We start from the raw sequence: 24,090 nt of genomic DNA, 5'->3' as shown, positions 1-24,090 counted from the left end.
CTAAAATGATAAATCCGTGCGGACCTAGGCCCAAAACAGACAATACGTGCCATAGGCTTGGATTGTGACACATATGTGAGCAAGGCATGCACAATATCTTTTTCCCCTCCGTTCCAAGTTGTTCAAGACATATCGCACAGTCATCATTCATACATTCATCTTCATCGATCTCCATTCTCTCTGGCAATTGCCTTATGGACGATTTACTAGTAGGTAACACAATGAAGCGCGACCATAATTTGTCTTCTTCTAGTCTCAGATCCCAAACATACTCAATTTTAAGAGTTAAACCAACGAACATGTCCAAGTTTTGGTGAGTACTACGACTACCATCCCTTAACTCATCATCAACAAATCGACGTATCTCACATATCAAATTATGGATGAGAGCGTCAGGGGCAGAGCTAGGTGGACGAAAGGGGTTCAACCGAACCCTTTTCGCAAAAAATTGTATTGTATATAAGATAATTTTTTTTCTTATATAAGTATATTAGATGTTGAATTCCCTTAGCTTTTTCGCATGTTTATTTTTCTTATTTTTTGGATTCACTTGGTGAAAATCTTATGAAAATTCTGCTTCCACCACTCGAGAGCGCGTGATGACAACTCTCAAACTGGTCACCACCACCCCAGTTGTTGAGATTTCTTTGCATGACATGGTAGAACATGTCAACTTAATTTGACACGAAATGGGTCGGTTAATTAATTCGGGTCCTCCTGATTAAGAAAGATACAAAATGATAAAAATATGAAAATGAGAAAAAACACAAAACTAAACTAAAGTAAATCTGTAAACATGGAACTTGTGGGATTCTGGAAAAAGAAATTTAATAAACAGCAAACTCAATAACGAGGCCAATAAATAAAGTATATCATTATGAAACCATTCGTTTGGTAACTTAGAGGTATGAAGACTTGAATAGATAGATGGAAAATACTGTGTGTTTTATTGAATGCCTCAATGAGTTTAAATACAAGTTACAATAACCATCTTTTGTAGAGTTCTATGTAAACCTGATAACTGACGAATCCATCTAAATCAAAGGGATAACTCTAAATGCCTAACTATAATATCATCTATTCTAGAAGATAAATGCAATCTAATCTAAAGAGATAAATACTAAAAACAAACTGATAACTATAACAACAACTGGTGATCAAATACGCCCCCCTCAAGTTAGGCTATGTGTCACTAAGCCTAACTTGAACAAATTGCGTTCAAAGGCTGGTTTGGCTAGTGCTTTTGTGAGCATATCAGCTAGTTGGTCAGCAGAATGAACATGAACAACTCGAACCACCTTCTGTTCAACATTATTGCGCACAAAATGAAAGTCCACCTCAATATGTTTCATGCGACTATGAAGGCCCGGATTCTCGCTTAGATAAGTAACACCAATGTTGTCACAGTAGATAGTAGGGGCATCTCTGACAGGAAGTCGCATCTCAAGCAATAGGTTTCTGACCCACAGAAGTTCGGCGAGTGCATTGGCAACAGCTCTATATTCAGCTCCAGTTGATGAGCGAGCTACAGTCTTTTGCTTTTTAGAAGACCAACTGATAGGATTGCTATCAAGAAACAGAATATAACCGGATGTGGAGGATCTATCAGTAAGATCTCCAGCCCAGTCCGCATCAGAGTACATACGCAGATTGAAATCAACATTCGGGGACACACGTAGGCCAAACTTGATCGTACCACGAAGGTACCTAAGAACTCGCTTCACAGCTTTCCAATGAAGATCAGATGGGGATTGCATAAATTGGGATAATTTATTGACTGCATAGGAAATGTCCGGCCTTGTAAACGACAGGTATTGAAGTCTGCCCAAGACTCGACGGTAGCGAATCGCATCAGTTAACGGAGCCCCATTATTGAGTTTGAGCAATTCAGAAGCACTCATCAGTGTGTTTGCGCTCTTACAATCAGCCATCAATTAATCATTCAGGATTTCATTGATATAAGTGGCTTGCGAGAGAATAATGTCATCAGTGTGTCGAACCACCTCAACACCAAGAAAATAATTGAGATTTCCCAAATCTTTAATGGAGAAGCGAGAGGCAAGAGAGGCTATAACTTTATTGACGGTGATAGAGTTGCTGCCAGTTACTATTATGTCGTCAACATATACCAAAATAAAAATGAAACCAGCATTACTATTTCTGATGAATAATGAGTTATCAGATTCTGCCTTAGAAAATCCCATGTGAGCAAGATGGCCTTTGAGCGCATTATACCAAACCCGAGGAGCGTCAGGCCATAGATTGCCTTGCGCAACTTACAAATATGAGTTGGATTATCAACACAAGCAAAGCCCGGAGGTTGCGTCATGTACACTTCTTCTTCAAGGTCACCTTGAAGAAAAGCATTGTTGACCTCGAGTTGACGAAGTGGCCAGTGAAACCGAAGGGCAACAACAAGTATGATACGCACAGTAGTGGGTTTAACAACCGGACTGAAAGTCGAGTGAAAGTCAATGCCTGACCTCTGAGTGAATCCTTTTGCAACTAATCTCGCCATGTAACGATCAACCGACTCGTCTGCTTTCCTTTTAATCCCGAAAAGCCACTTACATGAAACAACATTCTTAGAGGGGTCATATGGAACTAGTTCCTAAGTATGGTTTTTCAGTAAAGCATCAAATTCTGAATTCATGGCTTTCCTCCACTCAGTGTCTTTTGGGCTTGTTTGAAGGTGTGTGGCACAAGAGATGGTTCTGAGTAGGCTAGGTAATCAAAAATCTGTTTTGGCTTCTGGATATTGTTTTGTGAGCGGGTAACTATACGAGTAGGGGGGTGGGTACGTGTGGTGGAGCAGGGGTGGGTACATGTGGTGGAGCAGGGGAAGGTGCCATTGAATTGGTTGATTTGGGGTGTGAGGAACGACGATTGTAGACTATCAGAGATAGGGTGGGTGGTTTTATAGAGGGATTGGAGGCTTGGGGTCTCACAGAAGGCTTAGGGGATGGTTTGGGCAGCTGGGATCTTGGGGAATTGGAGTTGGAGAAGGAGTAGTACACATACCTGGAGTAGAGCTCTGTGAAGGAGGGGAAGCCGCATCTTCCGCTAGTGTTGTGCCGGATATGGTGGACTGAGGCGTGTTTAGTGGAGATAGAGGAGGAGGTACCTGTGGGGGCTGGGACTCAGAAGTTACGTGAGGTGTGGGTGCTTTAATGAGAGGGGGCAAATCAAAAAGAGGGGAAAGGTTGGGGGTGGAACTAGGTAACTTATCAGTAGTTGTAGTTGTCCAATCTAACTTAGTGGGTCTAATAGTAGCATTAGAGAATAAGATTTTGAAGGGAAAATTATTTTCAAGAAATTGCACATCTCTTGATAAATAAATTTTTGAAGAAATAGGATCAAAGCACTGATAACAATGATGGGACAAAGAGAACACGAGATATACACATGGTTTAGACTTAGGGTCAAGTTTATTTTTAGAGTACGGTTTAAGCCAGGGATAACATAAGCATCCAAAAGTCATTAGAGAGGCATAGTCAGGTGACTTGCCAAATAATTTTTCAAACGGGGAAGAGTTATTTAAGAGTGATTTGGGTAGACGATTAATTAAATACACAGCATGGTGACATGCGAAGGACCAAAAAATCGGTGGAAGAGACGTCTCATGTAAAATTGTTCTTGCAGTTTCAATAATATGACGATGTCTACGCTCAGCAAGAGCAACTTGTTGAGGCGTATAGGGTGGGGTGGAAAGATGTTCGATGCCATGAAGCGAGAGATAAGAGTCAAGACTTTTATACTCTCCTCCACCATCAGTATAAAGCGATTGAATTTTGGTATCGAAATATTTTTCCGTTAAAGGGTGGAATTTTTGAAACAACTCCTTGACTTCACTTTTATTTTTTAGTGTATAAAGCCACACGTATCTTGTGTATTGGTCAACAAAGATGCAATAATATAATTTTTTTATCAAGGGACAAAACAGGAGAGGGCCCCCACAAATCACTAAAAATAATTTGAAGCGGTTTAGAGCTTTCCAAAGTTAATGTGTGGAACGGAAGCCTATGGGATTTATTAGACAAACATGAATTACAATAATTAAACTTATCTCGTTCAACAAATGGTAGCGAGAATTTATTCAAGACATAATTAAGAACTCTAGAATACGGATGACCCAGTCTTTGATGCCAAGTGGTCAGAGAGGTTGTAGTGGTAGATATGTGAGCTTGTGGATGAGAATTGGGCCACTCATACAGTCCATGTTTCTTCCGGCCGTACACCAGCGGGGTTCGCGTTTTCAGATCCTTCACAACAAAAGAGAAGGGAAAAAATTCAATAGATGTTAGATTATCATGACATAGCTTGGATACAGATATAAGATTGCGTTTAATGGCTTGAGCACATAGAGTATTATTTAGGTTAAAAACATTATTTGATGCTTGTAACTGTGTAGAACCAGTATGTGAGATGGGAATTTTGTTACCATCACCCATGGAGACATCTTCGTTACCGTGGTACGGTTGTAGGTTATGCGGCTCCGTTGTGATGTGATGTGTGGCACCAGAGTCAACTATCCACGGGTTAGCAGTAGTGTTGAAGCCTATGATGTAATTGGCTTTGGCCTCAAAATGATTGTGGGACTTGGATCTACAAACACTTGCAATATGGCCAATCTTGTTGCATAATTGACAACGAATAACAACAGTGGTGTTATTGTGTGAGGGATGATACTGGCTCGCATTATTGGGGCGAGCATTCTAGCGCCATGTTTGAGAGTTATTGGTGTTGTTGTTGTAGTATTGGCAGCGATTATTGCGATTGTTGGAGTTGTTATTTGACTTGTTGTGATTGGCAACTGCTGCTGTGATAGGACCAGGGGTTTTCTTAGCTTCCTCATGACGAAGAAAGAGCTCATGGTCAAGCAACTTTTCATATAGTTCTTCATAGGTAACTATAGTGTCACGTGCCCGTATGGCAGCCGAGATCTCAAGAAACTCAGGTCCAAGTCCACTAAGGATTTTAACTATGAGTTTGGAATTAGTGACAAGGGCACCAACAGTAGCAAGTTCATCTGAAAGGGACCGAATACGTTGAAGGTACTCGGTGATAGGAGTGGTGTCTTTGGTGATTCGGCCAAGTTGATCATGAAGACTGAAGATTCGGGTCTGGGACTTGTTTGCGTAGGCAGTGTGCAAAGAGTCCCAGGCCTGTTTTGATGTGTTACCAGCGGTAACTGTGGAGGCTATGGTAGGGTCAACGGAAGCCATAAGGGCGTTTTGAATAAGTTGATCCTGACGGAACCAAAGTGTGTAAGCAGGATTAGGGGTGGTATTGGTTCCAAAAGTGGTGGTCGGAATGGGGGATGGGGTGGAGCCATCAAGATGACCATAGAGGTCATGACCATGCATAAGCATGGAGAACTGAGCTTTCCAAGTAGCAAAATTGTGACTGCCACTAAGTTTGATAGGTAGTTGGAAAGCGGGGTTGAATTGAACTATGGTGATGGTACCAGCAGTGTTGTCGGCATTGACAACTCTGGTTGTGTTTCCATCTTTCGTCATTGGAGGATTGGGTGTTGTGAAAAAAAAAGGATCTAGCTCGTTAGAGTAGTATAGGTTCTGATACCATATGAAGACTTGAATAGATGATGGAAAATACTGTGTGTTTTATTGAATGCCTCAATGAGTTTAAATACAAGTTACAGTAACCATCTTTGTAAAGTTCTATGTAAACCTGATAACTGACGAATCCTATCTAAATCAAAGGGATAACTCTAAATGTCTAACTATAATATCATCTATTCTAGAAGATAAATGCAATCTAATCTAAAGAGATAAATACTAAAAACAAACTGATAACTATAACAAGAACTGGTGATCCAATAAGAGGAACCTATTATTGTTCTCAGTTCAGGGGAGCATAAAAGACCGAAGAGAAGAAAATATAGCTACTTTGTCATAAAAAAGGATTTAGGGCTACATTTGGTAGTTACTTTATTGCTAATTTTTGAGAAATATATATATATATATATATATATATATATTTATATATATTGGCTAAAAGATATAAATATTTTTTATCCAGAGACCAAATATATAACTTTCAATTTTTTTTTGGGATTTTTTCATTCCTATACACTATTTGAAACTTTATTACCCTTAATGTTCATGTTAAGCTAATTACCTGGCATAAACAAGTTTTGTTTACCAAATATATACAATCCACCTTATAAGGCTCCCAATCCATTATTTGTGGCTTCGATCAAGGGATTTAGTTATATCTTCTTCCTTTTTCTCTCCCCTTTCCCCTTTTCTCTCGAGTAAAGTTTTTCAGTTACTTTTCTATTGTTGATTTTAAAATTAATTTTTATTTTCGAAAACCATTTTTACAATTACGAGCTAATTTCACAGTACTTTATCTCAATGCCTTGTCCTGTTGGATTTGTCGGTAAGGAGGGCAAATTCTGAGCTTAAAAAACAGAGTGGAAACGGGAAGGACAGTGAAAGGCCGAAAATTTCCGTTTGTGGCCTTGTGGATGTCACGACCCGGATTTTCCACCCTCGGAAGTCGTGATGGCGCCTACTAATAGGAGCTAGGCAAGCCAATTATCGAATACCTCTTTTAGGAAACATCGACAATATTAACAACAATGAAGCATTTAACGAATAAGGCGGAAGTCTCAAATAAAATTTACTAAAAGAAATGCTGAAGTTTAACAATCCTCTACCCAAGGCTGGTGTCACAACACTCACGAACGTCTAGAGAAAATACTAAATACAAGGTGTGAATGAAACATAAAACTGTCTGCTACGGTACAACGATAACAAACTGAATAAAATAGAAAGGACTCCGGGCCTGCGGACGTCGGCAGGCTACCTCGGAAATCCCTGGACTGGAAACTCGCTCCCAGAATGCTACTGCTACTCAAATGCTGCTCCAGCACCTGGATCTGTGCAAAAAGATGCACAGAGTGTAGCATCAGCACAACCGACCCCATGTGCTGGTAAGTGCCTGGCCTAACCCCGGCGAAGTAGTGACGAGGCTAGACCGGACTACCAAACAAGCCAGTGCAGTTCAAAAATATATATACGCAATAGAAGAGAATACAGAAATTTAACAAGTCAAGAGGGAGGGGAGCATGTTGTAAGGGCTGTAGCAGTTTAGAATACAAGGTCAATAAATAAGGAATGAAACGGTACAACTACAAAGCCAACGAGAGTGATAATCAAAACATGGCACGGAATGTCCCTTCGTGCATTACTAATCAAAACATGGCACGGAATGTCCCTTCGTGCATTACTAATCAAAACATGGCACGGAATGTTCCTTCATTCATTAATAATCAAAACATGGCACGGAATGTTCCTTCGTGCAATAATAATCAAAACATGGCACGGAATGTTCCTTCGTGCATTAATAATCAAAACATAGCACGGAATGTTCCTTCGTGCAATAATAATCAAAACATGGCACGGAATGTTCCTTCGTGCATTAATAATCAAAATATGGCACGGAATGTTCCTTCGTGCAATAATAATCAAAACATGGCACGGAATGTTCCTTCGTGCATTAATAATCAAAACATAGCACGGAATGTTCCTTCGTGCAATAATAATCAAAACATGGCACGGAATGTTCCTTCGTGCAATAATAATCAAAACATGGCACGGAATGTTCCTTCGTGCATTAATAATCAAAACATAGCACGGAATATTCCTTCATGCATTAATAATGAAAACATAGCACGGAATGTTCCTTCTTGCATTAATAATCAAAACATAGCACGGAATGTTCCTTCGTGCATTAGTATATTCTCAACACAAATCGTGCACGGCATCAACCTTCGTGCTTTATCACTCTTCCTCACCCAAGCAACAATCACAAACAATGGGCGAGGGGATAGACAAACAATAAGAAATGTCCCGGCAAGGGAAAACACAAGTAAACAGCTAAATCCCGGCAAGGGAACAACAACAATAACTTTCACATCCCGACAAGGGAGAAAATCACTATACGAACACAACACGGCAAGGGAATAATCACATTTCTTTCTCTTTCTTTTATTTCTTACTCAACAATTACTTTAGCATTCGAGCCAACGCTCCAGAGAGTTCACAAGTCATAATTCTTTCTCATACCCTTCACATTATATAGAAATCATCAATTACACAAGGAAGAGTCACAACAAAATCAAAATAAGCACAACTAAGGACTCACGGTCATGCTAGACACCAGTGTATAGATACTCGTCACCATGCCTATACACCGTACTCAACAATTAGCAATTAGCAAACAATACTCTAATCCTATTCCCTCAAGCCAAAATTAGATCAAACACTTACCTCGAATGCTCCAAACTCAACTCAATCCTCTAGTATAGCTTTACCCCTCGAATTCACCACCAAACCGCTCGAATCTAATCACAAATTACTTGAAGGTATTAACAATGCTACTTGAATCAATTTGAATGCATGAAAATGAATTTTCCAAAGTTTGTTCAAAAATTTCCAAAATGCCCTGGGCCCACGTGGTCAAAACCCGAGGTTCGAACCAAAACCCGATTACCCATTCCCCCATGAATTCAGATATATAAGTTATTTTGGAATCGGACCTCAAATTGAGGTCCAAAACCCCCAAATTTAGGAACCCTAGTTCTACCCTAAATTCCCAAATTCCCCCATTAAAAACCTTGGTTTGAAGTTGGAATTATGTTTAAGGATGTTAAGGAGTATAGAAAATCAGTTAGAAATCACTTACCAATCGTTTTGAAGAAGTAGAATCGTTTGGAAAATCACCTCTTATATTTTGGGTTTTGAAAAAGTAAAAAATGACTGAAAATCCCGACTTTATATACTGTACTGAAGACCCGGCGCGGACCGCACAAAAATGCCCCGCGGCCGCGCCGAGGAAGGGTGGGGAAACCACTCCCTGAACCTACCCAGCGCGGACCGCACTGATTTGGTGCGCGGCCCCGCTGGTTGAATGAAACCTCAAGGCCCCTCTCTGAATCTTCCAGCGCGGACCGCGCTGATATGGCACGCGATCGCGCTGGTCGAATTGGGAGTCATTGGCCCTCTGAACCCAGCCACGCGGACCGCGCAAAAGTGCACCGCGACCGCGCGGCTGCCAGCGCGGACCGCGCGGAAATGACCGCGGCCGCGCCGGGGGCCTGCAACACCTGGACCTGCAACACCTGATACTTTTAAGCCTAAGACCTCCCGGGACCTACTCAAAACCCACCCGAGCCCTCGGGGCTTCAAACCGAACATACATAAAATCTCAAAAACATACTCCGCACTCATTCGTGTGATCAAATCGCCCAATTAACATCATGAATCATCAATTTGGGTCTCAATACCCATGAATTTCTCTCCAATTCCCATAAAACATTAAGTTAAGCTTTTCTAGCTCAAAACACGTCAAATAACGTCCAAATCTAACCAAACTTTACAGCAATTGCTTAAATCATATTTAAGACTTGTGCCGGGAGTCTGAACCAAAATACGAGCCCAACAGCACAGTCTTCTAAACAAATAACACCTTCTAATTCTTTAATTATTTTCAGAAAACAATTTCACACAACAATTCGTTTCTCGGACTTGGAACCTCGGAATTCGATTCCGGGCACACACCCAAGTCCCAAAATTTCCTACGGACCCTCCGTGATTGTCGAATCACGAGTCCGGGTCCGTTTGTCCAAAACGTTGACCAGAGTCAAACTTAATCAATTCAAAACATCAAATTTATTATCTTTCTCACAAATTCACATTTAAACTTTCCGGTTATGCGCCCGGACTTCGCACACAAGTCGAGGCAACCCCCAAGTGAAGTTTTCACGACCTCGGAAGTACAAGGTGACTGGGAAATACGGTGATGACCCTTTGGGTCGTCACAGTGGATTTTCCAAGCAACAAGCTTCTGCTTCTTGAATGCCTTAATACTTTGTTCTTTCTGCAAATTGAATTTATTGTGATCCAAAAATGTAACTTTCATGTAAATGCTGGGATCTTTTCACTTTGTTCTTTCTTGGCTCCTATCCGCTTTACAAATTCGGCATGAAAATTTGCCTTAATGTTTCTTGGTTTTTGAGCGACCTAAGACTATAAAATGTCTTTACCATGCGTGTATATTAGTTGCCTTAAAGTTTTATGGTAATTGCATACTTTAAAATGTAAAAGATAAAAAGTATAATATATATACATAATAATTATATATTATACAACTTATCTATAATTTATCTACAACTTTCATTCATTATTTCTATCCAGATATACAACTACAATATCATACCACGTAAATATAATTTTTATACAATATGTCTTTTGTATATTTTGTATCTGAGTTATACATAGTAAAAACGAATTTCATACAACTAATTACAACTTATCTACAACTTATCCACAACTTCTACAACTTATCTACAATTTATCCACAACTTTCACACATTATTTCTACCCAGTTATATACGGCTACAATATCATACAACTTAAATATAATTTTTATACAATATTGTTCAACTTTCATACAATATTTAAATAAAAAAAATATATATACATATAAACAACAGAATACAATTTTTCTATAATTTTACTACAACTTTACTACAATTTCTGCAGCATAATGTATGCCATGTCGTCTTCTTCCAATATGAAATTCAGCCAAAATCAAGTCTAACCTTCACCAAAACACTCTCAAAATTGAGATATAAACTCCAAACCATATTCCCAATTATTTGCAACAACACCTAATCCAAACAAATAATGGTTTTTGAAAACCCAAATTCGAATTCGAAGCTTCAAAGCTTTTTAATGGCTGTAAATGGTGGAATTGCTGCTCTCTTTTCATTTGCTTTACACTACTGAAATTAGGAATTGAGAGATAGAGAGAGACGTAGAGAGAATTCCCAATTCTTTGCAACAACATCCAATTCAAACAAATAATATTTATTGAAAACCCAAATTCGAATTCAAAGCTTCAAAACTTTTTAATGGTTGTTAATGGTGGAATTGATGCTCTCTTGTGCAAGATACGCGGAGGGGGGGGAGGGGGGGGGGAGGGGAGGGGGAGGGGAGGGGAGATGTGGAGAGAGAAAGGTGGGGGAGTGGAAGATACGTTAGAGTGATTTTAGGACACTANGTCTAATCTTCACCAAAACACCCTCAAAATTGAGATATAAACTCCAAACTATATTCTCAATTGTTTGCAACAACACCCAATCCAAATGGTTTTTGAAAACCCAAATTCGAATTCAAAGCTTCAAAGCTTTTTTAATGGCTGTCAATGGTGGAATTGCTGCTCTCTTTTCCTTTGCTTTACAGTACTGAAATTAGGAATTGAGAGATAGAGAGAGACGTAGAGAGAATTCCCAATTCTTTGCAACAACGCCCAATTCAAACAAATAATATTTTTTGAAAACCCAAATTCGAATTCAAAGTTTCAAAGCTTTTTAATGGTTGTCAATGGTGGAATTGCTGCTCTCTTGTGCAAGATACGTGGGGCAGGGGGTGGGATGTGGAGAGAGAAACGTGGGGGAGTGGAAGATACGTTAGAGTGATTTTAGGACACTAATTATTATCATTAATTCCCTTAAAATGTACATAAATGGTAATTGGGTATATAAATTATAATTATAGTAAAATTTGAATAGGAAGGGTAATATAGTTTCATATAGTGTATAGGAATGTAAAAATCTCTTTTTTTTTTTTTTTTTGCTTTGGGCTACTAAACAAAAAAAAAATTCGGGGAAAAAGATAATAAAAAATAGACTTATTTACAATTGAAAAATAGTATAGTTTCAAACTAATCGTAATTTAGCCACTTTTTTATGTAAAGATAAAATTTGAATAAAATCACTCTTAAAAATCCAAAAATAATATGCTGGAAGTTTATAGAAGCTCCATAATCTATATACTTAAACTTTCGGTGTTTCAGCTAGGGTATTTTTGCTCTGATTTTATCTCCGCATAAAATAATGACTATTTTTTAATGACTTTACAAATACTGACTATTTTTTATCCGAAAACTGACTAGCCCAAACTATTTTCACAAGTTTCTCAATATTGATCCATACATAAAAGCCCACGGTTCAGCCCAATAAAGTCATCATGCTTCTCACTCCCAGGGAACACACAGAATCTTCTTTTCGCGACGAATCTTTCTGAATTCCTAAACTGCTGCTGCTTTACTCCCACTCTTCTGATTCTCAGTAAGCTTCGATACCCACCTCTATTTGTCTATTTTTTTTTTTTATAAAAAAAATTATTGCTCTTATGTTTCTGATGAATTTTGAGATCTTGAAAATATAAAGGAAATGCCAAAAGAAAAAAAATGTGAGCATTTTAATGGGTCCTTTTCTGTTATCTCATCCGAAATCCCCTCTTACAGTTTACTCTGACCATTTTGGCTAGATTTGGTGATTATTTTATTTTAAAAAAATTTATCTTAGTGGAAAATAACTTGTTTTCTTTTGTTTCGTTAGATTTTTTTTTTTCGGTCGGGGGGTTGGGGTGGGGTGGGTGGGTGGGTGGGTGGGTGGGAGGGTGGGGGGGGGTTTAAAGTAACGAGTGCATCATCCGGTTGGCAGTATTAAACTGCCACTTAAATACAACTTTTGGTTTGGTGTATCTAACTTTGTATTGCTAATACCTGAATAAGTTATGAGGGGATTTATGTACTATTTTGTGCAAGATAGAATGAAGACAGTAATGCTCTTAATCCTTACATAAGAATCCTAATCATAGACTCCTTTGGTTTATCTACTCTTGATAAATGAAAGGCACTCGTTCTTATTCCATACAGTCAATTAATACTCACTATATAATAATCCCTGCATTATTTTACTTTGCATTATTGTTCTTTTTAAGAAAAAACCTCTGCATTATAATCCTTCCATAACGCAACAACCAGTCAGGTCTTGGAGCTGCTTCATTATGATAGAAAAATGGCGATCCTCAAAATTCTCAACTTTTGAGGATCAATGTCAAAGAACTCACAAATTCAAATGAAAAAGCAAACTTCACCAATCTTTAGTTGGAAAAAGAAATGCATGAGTTGTTCCTCCTGTTTGGATAGGTGAACTAAAGGAAACTAAAACATTGTTGTTTCCTTTGCTTTGGTTATCTTACTATATTTGCTATCAATACTTTTCTTTTCTTCCGTAGTTTCATCATAACGTCTTCAATCTTGTATTTTTCAAACCTGTTTTTAAAATACTTTTTTTGAGCCGAGGGTCTATTGGAAACAACTTATCTACCTCACACAAGTTAGGGGTAAGGTCTGCGTATACTCTGCCCTAGACCCCACTTGTGTGATCGCACTTGGTATGTGGTTGTTGTTGGGATGGTAGAGTTTGAAGCATAAAAATGTATTTGGAAAGAATTCAAGGTCAAATGTCAAGGGAGAAAGCAAAATCTGCACTTGTTTTCTTTCTCCTTTGGGCTTGAAGTAGTGGTGATTAGGTTGGAGTTTTTAATATTATTCAAAATTCAGTTTTTCATGAACTAGGCATTTGCTCATAAATTAATTATTCATATGATATTAGAATGGCATCTCAAGGATTATTGGAGACGACAGAGGAATTTCCAACTAGGATCAATTACCGTCCAAATGGGAAGCCTCGAATTGTAATTGAACGCTACATGCCTGAACTCGAAGCATATATGCAAAGAGATGCTGAACCAATTGATTTGAATGTGATCCGGGATATCAATGATCGATTGACAGCTATGCTAGAAGATGTTAGATTGATGAAGAAACGACTCACTCGTATCATGATTTTGCAGTTGCTATGTCTCTTCATTGCATTTTCAGGTCTTTTTGTGAAGTTGATCCGAAAGTAAGTAGTGTTACGAGATAAGCCATTTGACCTTTCAGAAATGGAGTATGACTTTCATTTTTAATTGTTCTTTGAATGTTTGTGCTGTGGAAACAGCCTTTTGCCGAAATGCACAGGGTAAGGCTGCATACAATAGACCCTTAGTGCACCGGGTTGTCCTTTGGATGTTTGTGCTTCTAGTAGGTACAATGTATGGCTCGTGTTCCCATCATTGTGTATGTTGTAAAATTGTAAATAAGTTCATGCAAACAACGTTTTGGCCTTCTTTTTGACAAGTGCAAACAAGTTTTTGGCTTTGTTCATTGAAAAGAGAAGATGGTAGAGTTTTCCATTTTGATCTCCCTTTTTACCTTCTCCTAAAGTTTAGGAGCCAAGCCAGGGTTTAAACTGTGTTTATAAGATGAAGTAGCCAAGACACTGAAGTATCTCAACCTACCGTGAATGACTGTAGTTTCTGAATCAAATTTATGTTCGGAGTTTTCCAAGGTAACACGAGGACTTTTGACTGGAAATAATATAACTATCCATAAAACAAATTAGTCATGTCGCGTTTTCATTACATTAACTAAATTTTCATGACGACCTTATACTAGAATTCTTCTCCTCTTATGAAATTTTTAGTTAGATTTACATTTGTTGCAAGATGGAATCAACGATTTACATAGTTATGTAAATTTTTAGTTAGATTTACATAGTTAATCACTGCACAAAAGATGACTTCAAAGGTCACAATCAACGATTCTAGGTGATCAGCGATAGTATTAGTTAGTCAAGGAATGAGCTTATGCAAAGGTGAACAATTTGAAGAGATATATTAAAGTACAAATGCGAGTGATGTTGATGTATAAAGTTGTAAAATGTGCCATATAGTCAAAAAAAAAAAAAAAAAAACCCCAATACTTGTTGAGGACAATAAATTCCATTACTGTAGGGCCTTTAGCTACTTGTCCATTATATATAGAATCAGCCCGAGGCGGAGCTAGGTTTTCAAGCTTATGGATTCGGGATTTTAATCGCCTTAAGTTATTTGGTTCTAAATTAATAATTTATACATATTCAATGGATTTTTTAAGACAAATACAAGATTCGAACCAAAACTACTGGGTTCGGCCGAACCCACTCTCGACACTCTAGCTCTGAACCGAATTAGCATACTTCTTCTCGAATTTTCACCAAAAAATCAAAAACCTTGCACTGTACATTATGATTCCAATTAGTCGTCAGGTTTTCAATCTTCTGAAGTACCCTAGGCATTTCAATCCGCTGAGCACAATCATTCTCTGAGCTGCAGCTTTCCCAGTCCCATTCCGCAGACCATGCTAGGCTGCATTGCCATATGTTCGTATAGTACCAGTTCCCTAATGTCCTGAACAAAAGGTCACCTTAGGATGTAGTTATGACGCTTTGGTCACAAGGGGTGTTGTTACTAGTTCAGCGCTACTTCCGTTTACATCCATCAACTCTTCAAGATAGTAGGCAGACATATATAGCCTAGTTGGAGGGAACGATGCACCTGATTGGTCATGTTAACTGCAGAACCACCAACCAGAACATCAATCCTTCTATGATGAACTCATGATAAGAAAGCTATGACAAATATTACAACGTCCTGCTTAACTCACTTGACAAAAAGACCTGATGCACACTGATTCTTCCAGGGAGAAAAAATAGAGGAAAGGGGACGAAGAACATAATTAATAGTGGCAATAAGCTCATACATATACTCAGAGGCGGATCTAGGATTTCTAGTACATGGGTGCACTACTAAAAAAAAGGAGGAAAAATGTATTAAGTCAGCCCCTGCATATACTTGAATACAACTGTTATTATGACAACAGATTTTAGAATCGATCAGATCTTGGAACAAAATAATTAGGGTAACAAGCTTTCACATTCTAAAATATTCAGTGGCATTACATATGTCCATCAGAAGTTGCACTCTAACACCTAATGAAACACTTATCGGCCTGCTTCTTCCTAAACTCTCATAAAAACCTATTAATTCAGTAAGAGCACAATAAAAACCTCTAATAGTTGTCTAGATATAGCAGACAATGGACAGGAAATATAAAAAATTAATAGACAATATAAGAACAAGGAGGAGTCTTCTTCCTGGTGCCTAGTACTCTTTCTTTAACAAATACCCAAGAGAGCAGATAGCCTATATCTGGTCACTGGTAGAATCGTTCTCTTCAAGTTCCATAGAGTATGGTCATTTTTTATTTTGTCTGATTCCAACCCCAGCCTTTTCTGGTGCTCTAGTCATAGTATGATTAAGGTTCTATACAACAATGTTGTGATGGAACACAACTTACATCTTGTTCATCTTTTTATAAATTCTGGAATTGACCAAGTGGAATGATATTGCCTAGTCCTTATTAGACCACAAAACGAATCATCTATTTTGCTCCAGGCTACTGTTCTAGTAAGTAGGGTGTAGGGTAATTATCTGAACCTTTTTCATACTCATTTTCTTCCTTGCTGTTTAGAGGACGCAACTAGGAGCTTCACTTAGACGTCATCAGTAATAGTGTTACAAAACCTAAGAAACTTAGGCACTCGAGTGAGTTGACACGTAGAACTAACACGTGTTGCTGGACATCTGAAACACATGCTTTGAATGATTGTATATAACCACATTATCAAGACAGGAAATTTCCATTCTGACACCAAATGAGAGCAATATGCATGTCCTGTACCTTTCTTTTGTGCCATTGTATCATGCTTTTAAGATATTCTTTGAATGCTTAGATTATTATTTGTTCGACTTTATTATTAGTTGGTGAAACATTTGCAAGATAAAGCACGGAGAAGGATAATCGGCAAAATGTAAACTGGGAAAGCAGCAATTACCAATTATTGCCCGGATATTCAGATGAACTTTCTTGGCATCAATCACCTATTCCACTTGCTTGTTAAGTGTAGTAACTTAATCAATTCTGATCATTCATACACCTTCACAGTATCTTCAAAGCCAATGCAAGAATCATCTCGCTTCATTGCTAAGATGAGTTGATCTAGCATCTCATAAATCACAACAGAACAAGGATGAGACTTGTCAGCAACGTAGAAGCTATGTGTTTCAGTGTTAATGCTAATCCAACTACAACCAGGAAACTTCTTCAGCCCTTTGTCTTTCATCATTGTTCTCACCCGAGCAACAACATCCCATCTATGTGAAGAAGCATATAAATTTGAAAGGGACACATAATTTGACGGGTTCTCAGGTTCCATCTGAATAAGAAACCTATATGCTAAATTTTGCACCTCACTATTTCCATGAATTGCAGAGGCATTCACAAGTGCACCCCATATAGTAGGACCTGGTTTCACAGGCATTGACTTGATGAAATCCAATGCTCTATCGAACTGGTCTGCTTTACCCAACATATCCACGATACATGCACACATCTCCAAAGTTGGTTCTAAATCATAATCATTTACAGCAGAATCATATATCCGGATGCCCTCATCGACCAATCCTGACCTAGCACAAGCAGAGAGAACTCCAACAACCGTAATCATATCAGGTTTGATCCCATTTTGAAGCATTTTCTCATACAACATGATAGCACCTTGACCATTCCCATGTAAGGAGTAAGCAGAAATCATTGAACTCCACGATATGGCATCCTTAGTAACACAATGATATTCAAAGATTCGTCGTGCACAACTCAAAGAACCTGACTTAGAATACATATCAATTAAAGCATTACACAAAGACACTTCATGATTCAATCCTCTCCTAGCTGAAAATGCATGAATCTGTTTTCCACCTTTCAAACGATCAAATGAACAACAAGCAGGTAGGATACTGATAAGCGAAACCTTATTGGGTTCTACTCCTTCCACTTGCATGTCTTTAAACAGTACCAAAGCTTCATCAAAATTCCCATTCAGCACATAGCCATTGATCATTACTGTCCAAGCAAAAACATTTCTGTGCTCCAACCTATCAAAAACCCGCCTTGCCATTTCAATCCTGAAACTTTTCGAATACATATCAATCAAACAACATCCTAAGCGAACATCAGAGCAAACAACAAAATCCGAATCCAAACCAGTCTTCACAATATAGCAATGCAGCTCTTTCCCATAGTGCCAGTACTTCTTCACCTCTCCACAGAAAGAAAGAAGTGTTGAAACCGTAAATGCATCAAATTTCCAACCTTCAATCTGCATATCCTTCACAAAATCCCATAACTTATCATCCAAAACTCTCTCTTTTTCACCCGTATATCCTGAAAGTACAACATTAAACGAAGAAATACTCCTCTGCGGCATTTCATCAAACACCTTCAAAGAATCTCGAAACACCCCACATTTGCTATACAAAGACATGAAAGAATTAGCAACAACAGTATCTAAAACAACCCCATTTCTCACACACTTCCCATGAACAATTTTCCCAGAAACAATATCCCCTAATTCACCCAAAATTTTCACTATACCCGAAATGGTAAACTCATCAGGAGTGACTTCACTTCTACACATTTGATTAAAAAGCTTAATACTTTGTCCAAATAATTTATTTTTAGCATACCCATTAATCAAAATATTCCAAAGATATAAACTTTTATGTTTAAAAGAGTCAAAAACAAGCTGAGAGTCAACTGGGTTTTGGCATGCAAAGTATGAGGAGATGAGGTTAGTTGCTATAATGGAGTTTTGGTCAAGTCCAAGGTGAATGATTTGGGAGTGTAGTTGTTTTGTATATTTGAGAGATTGAGATTTAATTGAAAGTTGAAGTAAGTCAATGAAATTAGGAGTTGAAGAAGTGTAAAGACGTTGAGATTTGGTTGAAAATTTCAAGATCTTGCTTGCTGAGAAGATTATCATTAATATTGAGATTAAAAATCAAAGGAGAATATAGAAAAGTATATTAAAGATTTTGAGGTATGATTGAAAATACTAATTTACTGTTTCATAGTTTCAATTTGGTTTAGAGAAGGCGCGGGAAGATGATTAACTAAAGTGTATGCACATTCGCACAGAGCTATGAGAAATTGATGAGAAAACAGAAATTTGATATTGTTATAAAATATAATTATAGTGGATGTCCATAACCACCAATGAGTAATAACCACTACTCTTCTCCATCCATAACTTCCACTACTCTAATTCTTATGGAGTTATGATTGTAACTCTCATACCTCCCCTATGATCTTCCAGCATCATCTCAAATGCTTAATGGCATATTTATGGAATTCTTTTGGTATATCTCTATGTAGTACTATAAATAGAGGATGAGAAGTCATTTTGTAACACACTTGAATATATGAAAGAAATAAGAATCTCTCATTTCTTGCTCCCTACATTCTTGTCTATTTTCTTGTTTTATATTATTACTTTGAGCTAAGTTTTTTAACACGTTATCAGCACGAATTGCTATATTCTTCTTACATTTTCTATAAGAGATGAAAGCCTTCCATGGGAGCTACAACCTTGAATCAATTTGGTTGAGCCTGTGAAAATCTGACAATTTTGTTGCCATATCAATGTTGTGTTTGCTTCTGTTATACATGGAGTATCATTTTTCAGTTGCCATGAATTCTGCAATTAACTTACGTGAATACTTAAGATTTGGTTTAATTTGTGTTACTTAACAATTTAGTTTCATTTGTGCAGATATATACATATGGAGTACCTGCTTTAGAGTGACAAATAAGAGCATATTACGATGCCTTGACATCATCTCCCATATATACTGCTCCGCCAGTTTGTAAGCCAAGATTATGGAACGGTTAACTAATGAGAAGGTTTCTAATTAATCTTAAAAAATAATAAGAATTTAAATTTATGTAGTGGTCAAAATAAATTTTGTATAACTAAGATAGTTTTATTCCCTTTATGTTTGATAATGTGGTTGTTCGTGAAAAAGATCAATGTGAACTTTCATTAAAGTTCGGGCAAAAATAACTGATTATTATAAAATAGTATATCATGAAAGGCTCAAGGGTGAGTCCACTTAGACTTATTATGCCATTGTATAAGGGTAAGACATCGGGTTTGAGTCCTGGTGCTCTATGATGATAAGAGTTAGATTTGAGTCCCAACACATTATGGCCTAACATGCCTTTATATGGGTAAGGCATTGGGTTTGAGTACCAATGCACCATATTGATGATATAATGATGACTACAGAAAAATAATGTATTTTTCATGAAAAAGCATGAAGTTTGTCCCACTTGATTTGCTCCATTCTTGAAGTGAATGTAATAACGTTGCATAATAAGTCTAAATAAAGACAAGTGATTGACCAATGAACGTTGACGTGCCAAAGATCGAATAATAACAGTCATCACTATGGTAATTGTAAAAAGGAGAACAATAAGTGTTCTCAAAATGTTCCTTTCAAGGTGAAGGAATATGTATCAATGTGGTCTGTTAATACGTGACACGTTCACATGATTATAGTCCATTCGTTGAAAATGTGACTTGTGATAAGCATTGTAAATGCAGGTTCATTCCTGAAAGTAAATGTTGAAATATATATGTGATAAAAATTATGCATAAGAATGTGCTTATGCATGGTTGGATAAATGCCACAACTCACCTCTAAGAGAGGTTTAAGAGAAATAAAGATAATGAATATTACAATGTGGTTACATGAATATGTCATTGGTCGCGTACATGTGGTATGCCAAAAATATTTTGCCATGCCTTATAAAAAGTTATTAAAGGCAAACTTAAAACAAGAAATGATTTTGCTTATGATGACTTTGACCATAACAATTTATTATGATATGATTTTCTCCGTGAAGGAGACATTTACCATATGAATGTGTGACAAAAGATCATGTAGTACAAAAATAACGAAGAGCTCCGGAAAAACTAATTGGTTACTATCCGGAGGAATGAAATTGTTCATGACATTGATATAGTAGTAAGTCTCAAAAGAAATTTTTTGAGTTTCAAATATATTAGCCAAACTGGTTGGCGTTTGAGACTATAAATGAAAGGAAGATTGAATATCTTCATATTACTATAATCACATTGGGTAAATATAAAAGGTTACCCGATTTTTCTTATATTTGCACTACACAATATAAGCATGATGATGGAATCACATGCCATAGTAAATTAGATGTTTACTGAAATAAATATCAGTTGGCATGACCGCTTGGCCATCCCGATTCAATTATGATGTAAAAATTGATTGAGAATTCACATTGGCATATATTGAAGAAATATAAGATTCTTCAAAAATTCTCTTGTGCTGCTTATTCTCATGATATACCAGCTAAGGTTGGGATTGAATTCCTTGATTTCTGGAACGAATAAAAGGTGATATATATAAGGGCCCAGTCACCTGCCATGTGGACCGTTTACTATTATATGATTTTAATAGATGCATCTATTGTACGGTCACATGTGCGTTGGTTATCAACTTGCAATTTGGCTTTTGCAAGGTTGCTTGCTCAAATTATTAGAGCACAGATGATAATGCTGGTTTAAATCCAAGTTGGTTTAGTAAAAATTGTATGCCTCCAATTATAGCTAAACCGTTGGTTATGAGAACAAAACTCCAAATAAATTTTTTGTATGAAGTGTATTATTTAATATACAACAGCACTTGTACGCATCTAGCTAACAAGTTATGATACATTCTCCCCATCACAATTGGTTCAGGGTCAGGAACCAAATATTTTCATCTAGAAATATGGATGTACTATATGATTTAATTGTGCCACCACAATGCACAAAGATTGGTCCCCAAAGAAGGTTGGGGATATGTGTTGGTGATCCCAATATTAGGGGGAGAAAATGAGCAGCTGAAAAAAGTAATACATGGAATAAATTATTATGAGTACACTTAGATCCTCGTACAAGAAAATATGAACTTGAAGTTCAAGTGATAATTCATTTGCAAAATATTGCCATGCGCATTTGCTGACCCAAAACTAAATGTCATATTTCAGCTACTAATGCTCCAAATAGAATAAAGTCCACGATGGACATAGTCTATGGAATGCATGAAGCGTAATAGACTAATCGGTTCCAAAGATAAAACTCCTTGAAGAAGGAGAGGAGCAAATGTTCAAGATGGTCACAATAAGGGCAAGTGCTTTATAAGAGCACCATGACATAACACTTCATAAGACCTCATGGGAGAGGCTCAGGTACATGAAAATAATAAGATAAAGAGATCTCAATAAGTTATGTCTTTATTGGGTAACGATGGAACCGATATAAAATGATCATCAACGATATTGTTGATATAATATAGCGCTCAATATTATTAATATTGACGAGGATATTGAGCTCAAATCTGTCATGGAATTTGGACAGATTAATGATTGGCCAAATGAAAAATACGCAATGAAAATTGACTTCACCTGAAAAATATGAAATTGGACGAATAGTCCATTGTGCAAAAAGTGAAATGAAAAGTCAAGTCGATAGACATAAAGACGACTTGTGGCACAAGATTTTCGTAAATATCCTGGTATTAGTTATATGGAGACATGTTCTCCTGTGGTGAATGGAGTCATTTCAAATTTTGGTCTGACAATACATTTGATATGCATATAATGAAAATCCTTGAGGGATTTAAATTGTTCTGAAGCATATTAAGATTCCCAAGAAATTTATTAAATAAAGCTTCGCCAAATCCTTATGTAGATTAGAGCGATCATGGCGTACATGATTTGTTTTTGTGTCTAGTGAAATTGGTGCACTAATATATCTAGCTAGAACCATGAGTATAACAATATGCTAGCGAGATATAATTTTATTACTATGTGGAGATATTGGAATACAACTAGTGTTATATTTCAAAAGGAATACTTGATGTAGATTTGCTTATTCTAATAAATATTGCTAAGATTTTGTTGGTTATACAAATGCAGGCATTTTCCTGAAGTTCGTTCTTCAAACAATCTATTTGCATGTGAGAGTACTGCCATATTATCATTTTACAAGGTAATTAATTGTTGATACTTATTCAAGTCATGCCAAGATAAGCAACTGATAAAGCAAGGGACTCAACACACAACAGACGTGTGACTTTTCTTTGAAGAGAAGATTCCAATAATACTGAAGATAATGATGTTTGCTTATCTCAATTGGAAGAAGGATATATTGAAGGCAACAAAATAAAGCACATTTCACCAAAGTTCTCTTCAGACATGATCTTCGACAGATTGGTGATATAGACGTTCAACAAATTTATTTGATTGATAATTTGGTGGATCTGTTCAATGAATCATTACCAACCCCAGCATTTGAGAAGCTGGTATACGGAATTGGAATGCGTCATTTCCAAAAAGTAAAGTGATGTTTTCATTAGGGGGAGTAAGATACGCGCTGCACTCTTTTTTCCTTAGCTGAGGTTTTATCCACTGGGTTTTCCTAGCAAGGTTTTTAACGAGGTAGCAAACAATGCGTATTACAAGATATGTGTACTCTTTTTCCTTCACTAAGATTTTTTCCCACGGTGATTTTTTAGTAAGGTTTTAACGAGGCACATTATTATGGACATCCAAGGGGGAGTGTTATAAAATATAATTATAGTGGATGTCCATAACCACCAAATGAGTAATACCCACTACTCTTCTCCATTATCTCCATAACTCCCACTACTCTAATACTTATGGAGTTATGATTGTAACTCTCATACCTCCCCCCGTATGTATCTTCCACCATGATCTCAATATGCTTAATGACATATTATGGAATCATTTTGGTATATCTCTATGTAGTATTATAAAGTGGATGAGAAGTCATTTTGTAACACACTTGAATATATGAAAGAAATAAGAATCTCTGATCTCTTGCCTCCCTACATTCTTGTCTATATTTCTTGTTTTATATTATATACTTTGAGCTAAGTTTTTAACAAATATGTCGTTCTTTTTCTTTTTCTATTTTTTCTTCTTATTCTTGCTTTTAAGAGTTGATTAAGATTTAATACCCTAAAATCCGTCAAAATTATACAACTTTGTCAAGTCGAAAACTCCCTGACAAACAAAACCAAGAGCGTGTGAAAACTTATGTGGCACTATGTGTGATAAAATCATCCAACCGAGGATTGTGAAGGCTAAAAAAAAGCCATTTAAAATGACGTTTCTACGGCTAAATTAGCCATTCTTTTTTAAAAATATGTATATGTATAAAATAAGTGAATGTATGTGGAGTTCATATAATCCATCCATACCATTCTATACAATGTCTACTTGGATAGATGCACCTATTAATTCCTAGGATGTATCAAGTGAGTTTGGGGTATATCTTGTATAGTATAAATAGTACATATCTTTGCCTATGAAAAACACACAAGAAATCTCTCTCCTTTG

The 24,090-nt window shown here is 37.0% G+C and overlaps 1 protein-coding gene, 1 long non-coding RNA gene and 1 pseudogene across 2 annotated transcripts; 1 reads left to right on the top strand and 2 right to left on the bottom strand.

Annotated features, from left to right (window-relative positions):
* Positions 1-2,110: 2,110 nt before the first annotated feature.
* On the bottom strand, positions 2,111-5,519 carry LOC109217547 (annotated as a pseudogene).
* Positions 5,520-12,054: 6,535 nt separating this feature from the next.
* LOC109217551 lies at positions 12,055-14,101 on the top strand. Its single transcript, XR_002066656.1, has 2 exons — positions 12,055-12,163; positions 13,499-14,101. It is a non-coding gene; the product is annotated as an uncharacterized LOC109217551 (long non-coding RNA).
* A 613-nt stretch (positions 14,102-14,714) lies between these two features.
* LOC109217554 (putative pentatricopeptide repeat-containing protein At3g23330) lies at positions 14,715-18,798 on the bottom strand. Its single transcript, XM_019381814.1, has 2 exons — positions 16,646-18,798; positions 14,715-15,322 (listed from the first exon to the last, which is right to left on the bottom strand). Exon 1 carries the CDS (start codon positions 18,629-18,631, stop codon positions 16,736-16,738), a length of 1,896 nt encoding a protein of 631 aa, XP_019237359.1. The 5' UTR covers positions 18,632-18,798; the 3' UTR covers positions 14,715-15,322; positions 16,646-16,735.
* Between the last annotated feature and the right edge of the window lie 5,292 nt (positions 18,799-24,090).

The sequence above is a fragment of the Nicotiana attenuata genome, unplaced genomic scaffold, assembly GCF_001879085.1.
Source record: "Nicotiana attenuata strain UT unplaced genomic scaffold, NIATTr2, whole genome shotgun sequence".
Lineage (NCBI taxonomy): Eukaryota > Viridiplantae > Streptophyta > Magnoliopsida > Solanales > Solanaceae > Nicotiana > Nicotiana attenuata.
Note: the sequence above shows the minus strand (reverse complement) of the source record. Positions and strands in the feature narration are given on the sequence as shown.